The sequence below is a fragment of the Plectropomus leopardus genome, chromosome 3 (assembly GCF_008729295.1).
Source record: "Plectropomus leopardus isolate mb chromosome 3, YSFRI_Pleo_2.0, whole genome shotgun sequence".
NCBI classification, from domain to species: Eukaryota; Metazoa; Chordata; class Actinopteri; order Perciformes; family Serranidae; genus Plectropomus; species Plectropomus leopardus.
In genome coordinates, this window is record NC_056465.1 from 21,839,565 (window position 1) to 21,850,280 (window position 10,716).

The 10,716-nt window shown below is 40.0% G+C and overlaps 1 protein-coding gene across 1 annotated transcript; it reads left to right on the forward strand.

Moving 5' to 3' along the window:
* Positions 1–186: 186 nt before the first annotated feature.
* timm44 (translocase of inner mitochondrial membrane 44 homolog (yeast)) lies at positions 187–10,235 on the forward strand. Its single transcript, XM_042515303.1, has 13 exons — positions 187–244; positions 769–873; positions 2,540–2,743; positions 2,829–2,909; positions 3,037–3,186; positions 3,874–4,010; positions 4,465–4,550; positions 5,878–5,970; positions 6,375–6,499; positions 6,769–6,819; positions 7,010–7,099; positions 7,606–7,716; positions 8,565–10,235. Exons 1-13 carry the CDS (start codon positions 215–217, stop codon positions 8,682–8,684), a joined length of 1,383 nt encoding a protein of 460 aa, XP_042371237.1. The 5' UTR covers positions 187–214; the 3' UTR covers positions 8,685–10,235.
* The last annotated feature ends 481 nt before the right edge of the window (positions 10,236–10,716 follow it).

The following is a 10,716-nucleotide window of genomic DNA, read 5'->3' on the forward strand; positions in this document are numbered from 1 at the left end:
GACGGATGACTTTTTTGAAAATCATATTATGATGATAGTGTAATGGTGCAGATCAACATATGTCGCTAAATGATTAAGTGATGCCAGTTTGAGCAATATGCCGAGGTAAAAAGCACGAGGAGACTTAATGTAGATAAAATCGATTGAGCTCGAGAGCCCCCCTCGTGGATATGGAAGGTCACCACCGGAAGAAGGTCACAGCATTAAATCCAAGATGGCGACCCCCTTGTGTCAGTGTTACCAGGTGAGCGTTTGGTGCTTTTTCTGTTAAATATAAGCATTTAAACACCACGAATAATTAAGACAGTAACTTTAAAGGAATTTAAACTATTACTTTAATCAATGACTAGTAGCCCTCGTCGGTTTGTTCCCGATTAAGCTGCTAACGATGCGTAAGCTAGCTAAGTTAGCTCTCTGAATGTGCAGCTGTAGCGTTACAGCCGGTGAACTCTGAAGTGCAGGACAAAATCTTTTACAAGTAAAATAATAACTTGGCCTCATGCCGCACAATCAACAGTGTCTGTGTGTATATATATATTAAATGCATTCGCTTTACTGGCTTTGTTATTTTCTACTTTTTTTCAACATTAATGACATCACAAATTTACATTTTACGACGGCGTTTCAGCTTAACGTCACAAGCTTTCGTGCATCAGTGGTTTGTCAGCGGCGTGTCCTGCTCTGAAGCGTGTGTTTCTAGCCTCGTCAGTGCGTGGTTATGGAGCAGTCCACTGAAGTGTAAAGGTGACTTCGTTTGTCTGTCCTCAGATATGTGTAAGAAGAGGCTTGGTGTCAGTCCCTTCCTCGTACCTGCTACTTCACAACAGACCCAATGTGTACAGGATACGAGGGGTCCTCACCTGTTCTTCACAGGTACGAACACCTGACAGAGCTGCCCCTCCTTTCAGTCCTCTTTCTGCTGGACTCGCAGGACATGTGTTACTGTATGCACTCCTCTGTGGAGAAGTTTCCTGGTGTTAGGTTGGAATATGCTCTCATCATATTGAAGTTTTATTTTTATTTTTTGGTTTTGGATGGTATTGTTAACCAAGCAACAGACACAGTCAGTTGCCAATATTTGGTGCTAATATTAGGCACCCTGGGGTAAAACTAACTGTTAAATACAACAGCCCTGTCATAAATCCTACCTTCAGGAAGTTAAGTCTTTGTTTAAACTGTGACATGACCCCATACTATAGGTCGCTTGCTTGCATAATACAAATTATGAAACTTTGCCTTGATTTTGATCTTAACTCTTTGAGGACTAAGCAAGTCAGCTTGCTTAAAAATCCAAAAATCCAGTGTTAAATCAAAATTAGTAAAATGTTACAAAAAATAACCTAAAAAAAAATTCTCTGAATCTACACATTCTTGCAATTTGTGCAGTTTAAGTATGTGTCAATGGTGTCTGAGACAGCACAATAAAAGTGATGTCAATCCAGGTTTCAAAGGGTTAAGAGTACTTTTTGAAAAGAGCTGTTTTTATTATTTAGTTAATCCTGGATATTATAAATGGGTTAAACGATCGAAAAAACCCGCTTGTTCGTGTTGGCTGCTGATGCACGTCATTTCTGATGGGGTGGCACGGTGGTGCAGTGGTTAACACTGTTGCCTCACAGACAGAGGGTACTGGTTGGATCCCAGAGTGGGGAGTTTGAACTTAAGGTGGGTGGGGCCCTTCTGTGTGGAGTTTCTGGGTCTCGTTTTCCTCAGTTCATTGATTGGGAACTCTAAATTGCCCTAATCGGTGTGAATGGTTGTTTGATTCTACAGTATGTGTCAACCCTGTGATAGTCTGACAACCTATCTGGCAACACTGCCTCTGGCCCGAGGTCAGCTGGCATAGGCTCCACACCCCCCTCTCCCCGTGACCGCAAAGAAGAGAAGCGATTACTGATAATGACTGAATGAATTAATTCATTTTGACTATTCAAAAGAGTTTCGATATTCATCTTCCAGTGTCATTACACTGCTATCAGCTGCGCTTTCTCGCTCTCTGACATTAATGTTTACTATACAGCCGTTCTGCTGTTCTCTGCTACTAACCAAGAAAAGAAAATGTATGGTTGTCATGTCATACCCTTGTTTTATTTCTCTTTTAATTAGAGTGTTAACTTGTATGTATGCCCTTACTGTCAATTTTACCCTGAGGCAACTGAAATGGCAGAAAGCAGGATTTATTGCCGGACTGTGGTATTACACAACATTAATTTGCAAAAATATGGAGCACTTTCATGTGACAGATGTGCAACATAGACTTTATTCCATGAGCTGGCATTTGCATTGACATTTTAAGAGCTCTGAATAAAGCACAAGTTTGCTAAAACATCCACTGTTGGCATGAAGCCTACCATGTTGTATATCTATCATGTGCTCCTGCTGACTTTGCGAGCTAATATACTTGTTTCGTACTGTAATTTAATCGTAAGCAGTAAGGAAAATCTCCCCTGCGAGTCATTCATTCAATTATAATTGAACATCTCCAAACATGCTTGGAGTAAATTCATTTTTTGTGTTGTTTCTTAATCCCACCAACAAGGTGCTTCAGTCACCCCTTCTGCAGGTGAGGTATCTGTCCGGAGAGCGAGGTGGTGGCAGAAAAGGATTCCTGGGGGAGCTTCTGGAAAACATTAAGCAGGAGCTAAACAAGAACAAGGAAATGAAAGAAAACATCAAGAAGTTCCGAGAAGAGGCCAAAAAACTGGAGGAGTCAGATGCATTGAAACAAGCTCGAAGGAAATATGTTAGTATTCAACCACACACAGCATTTCTTCCCATGTTATCTGAAAAACTGCGTTAAGTTTACCAGTGTTTTGTCTATTTCCCAGAAAACGATAGAGTCTGAAACAGTGAAGACCTCCGATGTTCTCAAGAAGAAGTTGGGAACCCTCTCTGAGACAGTTAAAGAGGTAAATGAGAAACCTATCTAAATCAGATGCCTTTCATTCGATTGACATATATTTGATATTATATTCAAGTTTATCCATTTACCCTAACAAGGAATGTCTATCTGTGTGTGTGTCGCCGTGTGGACAGGGGTTAGAGGAGGTCAGTCGTACAGAAATTGGGAAGAAAATCAAGGATGGAATGGAAGAAGCAGCCAAAACAGCAAAGACCTCAGCGGAGTCTGTCTCTAGAGGTGGCGAGATGTTGGGGAAGACTGGTGCGTTCAGAGCAATATCACAGGTATGGAGTCACTGTGCTCACTATGGAGTAGATATATTTCTGTTTTTGCCAAAAGTTAAACTGCATTCGTTGGTTTATATTTATTTATTTGAAAGGCTGGTCATTGCCTTTTTCTCAAATAGCTTGTGAAAGGCATATAACACAGCACAAGGATACTGATGTGGTGATGGTGATGTATTTGTTAATTGTTAATAGTTTAATAATTATCCCACAGTTTCTGGTCAACCGAACAAATACACAATGCAAATAATATAACCACAAATGTGCAATTTCCTTTTAACCTCTTAATTACTGTATAGAAAGAATATCAATGTGGGTAAATGTTAATATGGGCTGGGAGAAAGTTCTATTTTTATGAGTGTTGAAAGGAGAAGGCAGACTGTGCAGATTTTGCTGACCTTCAGGAGATGATATGGTCACCTCTGGTTGAGATCCTTGTAATTCTGATATTGGTATTATCAGAGCACAGCTTGGCAAAATACTTAAAAGAGGGTGGGGCCAAGCTGTGAGGAAGTTTATGTTTCTCTCAAATAAAGTAAGAATAAATATACACTGAAACAATCAACTTCTGCACATTTAAAAATTAATTAAGAATAAAAGGAACTCAAGAGTCCTGAAAAATTGTATACCTGAATACAGGAACTGATCTGTTGTTCTCTTGTCTGCTACCCATTCATCTGCTCTCAGGGCATGGAGAGTGTGAAGAAAGAGATTGGTGACCTGGGTCACACTGGCCCTTATCGGCCTCCTGCAAGACTCAGGAAGAGGAGTGAGTTCTCCTCCAAAGGGGCAGGGGATGACAGCAAGGTCTTCGAAGCCAACGAGTACGTGAGTGCCATCTGCTTTGCCCTGATACTGAGATGGGGACGCCTCTCGGGTTCAGAGATAGCTGATGCCACTTATATGGCTCCATACAGTCTGATCATTATTATTAACAACGCAGTAAATGAAAACAGTGAAAGCTTAGAAACACATCCAGTGAGGCACCAAGAAACCACTTACTGTTATCTGAACTACAATTAGAAAAAAATCCCAGCTTGCAGAGATAAGCAAACTCTTGCTAATGGTGTTTTCCAGAAGAGAAACTAATGAGTGGTAAAATACTGTTTTTTGAAAGAGGAATTTCTTGAAGCTAGAACTTGGTAGTATTCTCAGTCTCTTCTTGCTGTAAGCTCTGTGGTGTTTTTTTTCCTTTTTGGGTTAATACGGTTAAATTTGAAGGTCAACACCTGTTTCTGTGAACCTGCTGTTTAAAGTTTTACTTTCTGTGTTCTTCAGGGAAGCTATGGGTGTGGTGCTCCACAAAGACTCAAAATGGTACCAGCAGTGGAAGGACTTCAAAGACAACAACATGGTCTTCAACAGTAAGGCCTAATGGACCACATTTTCTTCCTGTATTTTTTTTTTTATCCTTGGATAGGAGTCATACATGGAGAACCCCCATCCTATTTAATTTTCTACGTTGTGACAACAAAGTGGGCCCAGTTTAACAGTTTGCAAGAATTTGGGGGAATGCACATCATTCACATTGTCCTGCATGTGATGCTGCTGTTGTTGTGGGTTTCACACAGCTCTGATGAGATTAATTAGTCTATAGCAAAATTGTCCAAGTGCTGAAACTTGTGTAAGATTTACGTGTGCCTGAACCTAGACGGCTTTAATCATTTCAAGCTCATGAGGCTCCACTAATAAACATGTGCTGAAAGAGCCAGTTTATCGTAGCTGCTGCTATGAGATTGAGTGGAGTGTGTGTAAAAGAGGCGTTTTAAAATGCACAGCAATGTGCTTATGTGGTTCGATATCATGCACATTAGTTAAGGAAAAAAAATTGATGATTAATAATGTTTAGGCAGATGAAAAAGATTATGTGGGTCACAGTTAGGACATTTTGCAAAGTCAACATATTTAAAGCCGCATGTATTTCCATAGCTGTTGCTGCAGCATCATCAGTTTTAACTCTCTTAAATACAGTGAAATGCTGTGACCTAGAACATTGGTATTCAGAAATATATATTATTCTTATATATCGCTTGAAATGTGATAAATCTCTCTTAGATCTCTTTTCTGGCTGATTTGAGTCAGCAAAATAACCACCCTCCTGTGGCTCCAATGGAATTTATATGGGAGTTTATTCATTGATTACCTTTGCCTGCACAATATCTTACACAGTATAAATAAACCCACCTGCAGCACTCACGTAATATGTGTTCTTTTTAAAGGCTTTTTATTTAATGCAGTGGAAGACTGCGGTTTTTTTTTAGATGCAAACTGCAGAGAAGTATAAAGTTCATATGCTCCTCTGTCTCTTGAACTTCAGGACATTGGATTTTGCTTGTTGCAGGGGTAAAGATGTCGAGCGAGAAAGTTTAGACCCTCGCCCAGCGTTGCTAGATAGGCTGAATGTTGTGCATGTGTTTCTGTGTGAGTGAACTGAAGAGATCTGAGTGTGTGTTTATGTCTATTTAACAGGACATTCACTGGAATCATACAATGACGTATTAATCACTCAGCAGCGATGTATAGCAGCCTTTTGATGAGCCTGACTTTTTTCACCTTTTGACTCCTCACGTCGTCTAATCTCTGTATATGAACTTCTGAAGGATTTGCTTATGTAATAAAACTGTGTTTGTTTATGGAAGCCTCAGGTTTAACTTAAACTCTAACATGCTGTCCCTCCTCTGTTGACTTCAGGGTTCTTTGAGATGAAAATGAAGTACGATGAGAGTGACAACGCTCTCATCAGAGCATCTCGTGCTGTCACCGACAAGATGACTGACCTCATAGGTGAGAGACCTCTGGTTTGATATAATCTGCATTAATCACGCTGAGAGGTCAAATCACGCCATTATAGAGAAGATACAATGGTTGTGTGTAGTTCAGAGTATTATGTTTACAACTACAAGATATTTTTCTGGGTTCCTGTTTTGTTTTGTTTTGATTTTTATGGAAAGACAGTTAGTTTTTATCATAACCACATGAAAAATGTCAGATTGTGTATCCCTAGTAAAACATGAGTAGTAGGTCAGTTGATGTTAGCCTGCTTACTTAAAAAATACACAATGCGAGAAGCAAATATTTTTGTCATAAATTCTTTACTATATGTTAATACTTTGTCGCAGCTTGTTCTACTGCTCATATCAATTTGCTAAACGCCATTTGTGTCCTTGTCTGTGTTCATGTGTGTTTAGGTGGGCTCTTCTCTAAGACTGAGATGTCTGAAGTACTAACAGAGATTTTGAAGGCGGACCCATCCTTTGACAAAGATTCTTTCCTCAAGCAGTGTGAACGAGATATAATTCCCAATATACTCGAGGTATGTGGGAGTGCGAACAATGTTGGCACCAGTGTCTGTGTAACAGAATCATTTAATCCATTTAAGAAAAGTTTTGTTTGAATAGATCAAGTTTGGGCAAACAGCAAATAAGGTTTTTGTCGAGAAGTGTTTTGTTTTTATGTGACATTGAACCACAGTAGATGTAAATATTTTAAATAAAAATACTGTTTACATAATAAAAAAATATTATTTTCAGATGTAAAACAAAGAGTAGAGTTACGTTGATGTTTGCTCTGTCGCCCATGCAGGCAATGATCAGAGGGGAGCTGGAGGTACTGAAGGACTGGTGTTATGAAGCGGTACGACTTTTCTCACACACAAAGCTTGAAGTGCTTAAACAGAGATGCCATATAATAAGCTTCTTTTGTTCCTGATGTGTACAGACAGCAGCCAGACTGCCCATAGAGGACTTTGTTGACATTAGTGCACATATTGGGTGGGCAGCTCTTTATAAAATGCGTATTCATAATGTTATCTTCTCTTGTGTAGACATACAGCCAGCTGGCACACCCAATTCAGCAAGCCAAGGCCATGGGACTTCAGTTCCACTCGAAGATCCTGGACATTGACAATATTGATGTAAGTTTCTCCAGAATACACTACACAAGATTAACAATAAAGCCTCCAGTATTGATGCCCCAGGACACTCCAGATCTTCCTAAGCCCCAGTAACTCCCACTCTGAAATTAATACAGGCGTTTTGGTGAGCTTTCAAAATGCCTGAAATTAGCATTGGCCTCATACCGATAGCTGAAAATCTTGATGATTGTTGCTGGTTGTAATAATTTTACAAACCAAGCAAACTGATATTTGTCAAAAACATGTAAGCAGAGTGTAAATTATGATCTGCAGGGGCAGACAGAAGTATGCAAATATGCAAAATCAAAGTATATAACCAAGTCAAAAGTCAGTGCTGGCAAACATCTTGAAAAGTTATGAAAAAATGTCATTGGGTTATTGTTTATTTCTAAAATAATTTGTATTTTTTGTTTGGCTGCTCATTATTTTTGGATATCTTGAGCTATGAAACATTTTTAATACTTGGATTGCAGTTCAGTAAAGTGAGAATGCATTCTCTTCTCCAGCTGGCCATGGGAAAGATGATGGACCAGGGTCCAGTGCTGATCATCACCTTCCAGGCTCAGTTAGTAATGGTGATCCGAAACACCAAAGGAGAGGTGGTGGAGGGAGACCCAGTAAGTTACACACACACACACACACACACACACACACACACAGAGATACAGAACACAAACACCACTTTGATTTTCAAGAAACTGCTATATGATAAAAGGAAAGAGCATTTAAAATGTAACAAATGTAAATTAAATTGCATTTATGTTGTGTAATATTAAAAAAACAATACTTAGCTTTAGCTGGAATTTTGTCATTATCACAAGTGTGTTAGAACTGCTTATAAATGATGCATAAGAGAATGTTACAAGGAAATTAAGCCAATTTTAATATGCGCATGGCTTTTATTTATTTAGACCCACAACCTCAGACTGAAGCTTTATAGGTTGTAAATTAGCCGTACAGTCCTCTCAGGGCTCCTCGGGGACACCTGTGATTGGTAAAGAGGTCAAGGTATCCACTCAGTACCATGCAGCTGGCATCTGCCCAGTGCTTAGATTAAAAGACTATTGCAAGAGGATTAATGGCGGATGTACTGTTTTATCAGCCGAATCCAGACTCTGTCCTTATGGACTACAGTATTAAGTGTGTCCTACTCTCATCTCCTGACTGTTACTCCTCATCTGGTCACAGACTTTTAAATCTTTTTCCCATTTCAAACTTTCTTGGTTTTACAGACATATGGGGCATCTGGGTATTGACTTGGTGCAGATATCTCAAAAATAGTGTTAGCAGTCACTCTGGGTAGCTGAATCATTCTCTCTAGTTCATAAATGATCTCAGACAGATGATTTTTATATTTGATAAATCTAAAATCACATTTAAATTGCATGTCTGTCTCTGTTTTTTTTATTATGATTTAATTGAACAATTAAGAATGAGTGAGCCCCATTTGTTTTTTACCCTTCAGGAAAAAGTGCTCAGGATGATGTACGTGTGGGCTCTGTGTCGAGACCAGGAGGAGCTCAACCCTTATGCTGCCTGGAGACTACTTGACATCTCTGCCTCTAGCACTGAACAGATCCTCTAAGACTCTTTGATGCACACAAAACACTCAGAGAGAGAGAACATGTTGTACCTGAACAGGCCCTGCAGCTGGCCGGGAAGAAGTTGGGGGGGACATAGAGAGGAGGGACACGGGCTCACTTCACAACAGAAATATTGTTTAGTGGTGTTGCTAAACGCTAGGTGCTTAATTGTCTCTTTCTTTTATTTCGCTGGCTTTGGGTTCAGGCACAACAATCTTGGGGTTTTCCTTAAATGACTCTCATGTTCCTCTGGCTCACACTAGGGGGCGGTAGAAGACAAATAACACTCACTGTACTCTCTGCAATGCCTGTGCATTTATTGAAACTGTGTGGTGCAGGACAACTTACTGTTATTTAAAGGGTACATGAACTTATTTAACTTGCATTTAGATCTTTAATCATGGGTATAAGAAAGGAAAAAGGTGGAAATCAAGGGAACTGAGCCCCTGAACTTCAGGTTGACGTCAGTATGTAAAAAAATCTTGTCCTCTGTCCTTCAGTCCCTCACAATCACTCTTTCTCTCTGAGGCGTCGTCATCTTGGTGGTGTTGTAGCCAATCAGTGCTCTCCTTGATCCTTGTTTGTATGATAATCGTCCACTGTTAATTGTTAAAATGTAAGAAAGTCTATATTTATTATGAAAAATAAAGATGGCCCCTGTTTTTTCACAATAACACTTTTGAAAATAAATTTCTATGAAGTATTTTTCTTACCATCTACACTTCAAATGGTTAAGCTTCTCTGATCTAGAGGATATCACATGACTCCTTCTAGGGCAGTTGCTAATTATTTTTTTAATTAATTCCTCAAGTGGGATTCAGTGTTCGCTATATTTCCTTTGGGAACAGTGCAGTTTCTGAATGAATTTTTACAGTTGTATTTCTGGAGCAGAGCTACAGCACTCATTTGCTTTGAGTGAAATTTAGCTTCCTTTGCAAACTGGTGGATTACGCACAAAATTGAGCATGATCACTTTGATAGCTTCAGTCCTGACATTAACACTATGTGCCATCATACATTTCTGTTCAGATTACTGCTTTGACCTTCAGTTTTGTGGAGGGTAATAAGCCACTCCTACATGTGTTCAACTGTGCCATGCCGTTGCTGTACACACCACAGCCATATGGCTTACTATTATTGACCCGAAACCTCTCTTGGACAAATGAAACTAAGGTTGCAAAGACTAAATGGCACCAATTTCACCAAGTCTTACCATTAATCTGAGTTGTCTCCACATGTCCTTGATGTGGTTAGAGGTCACCTCCGCATGCTGTCTGCTCTACTGACTGACACTGGGATTCATGACAAGGATATGCTCACCTCATTTTACTTCCAGAATTAATGGTGTTCAATTTGTGTTTGTAACCCATTTACCTCTGATTTTTTGTAGACACTAGTTTATAAGTGGACAGAGAATGTAGATTGCAAACAAAGCTGCATCACGGTGAGCCTTTTTCTCTTGTCAAGCCAACAGGAATGTATTTGTCTTTGCATCTTTCCCACTCTGTAAGATATCACCACCTCAATTAAAATGTCTCAACTTCTTTTGCACATTTGTTTTGGTCTATTTTATAATGTTTTGTTCCCAAAAGATCTGGATCCCCCCATAGAGTCTGTGCTTCCTTTTCAATGTGTCTGAGATGCTTCTAGGTGCGAACGCACTACAGTAGCTATTCATTGTCCGTGGCGGCAGTCAGACAGCTCGGTATAGATGGTAGGATGCAGAGCAGCCTGCAGCAGGATTGATTACAGCAGCCTTGGGTGAGAACGAATGGGGGGGGGGGGGGGTGCTTTTAAACTTGCATGTTTTGTATGTAAGCCTGCATGTGTACCACTGTACTGTATGTCTGTCTGTACATGCAGAGCAGCAGCTCCAGTGTTCAAGGCTGTCCTGCTGGATGATGGATCCTCCCTGTTGCTGAGTTGTGCTGAGATTGCAGCTCCCCAGTGTAGCACTCATCGCTCAGGGTGCACCCCCGCAGCTCTCACACACACACAGCTTTCAACACAGGTATTCAGTGGAACCACCCTGGA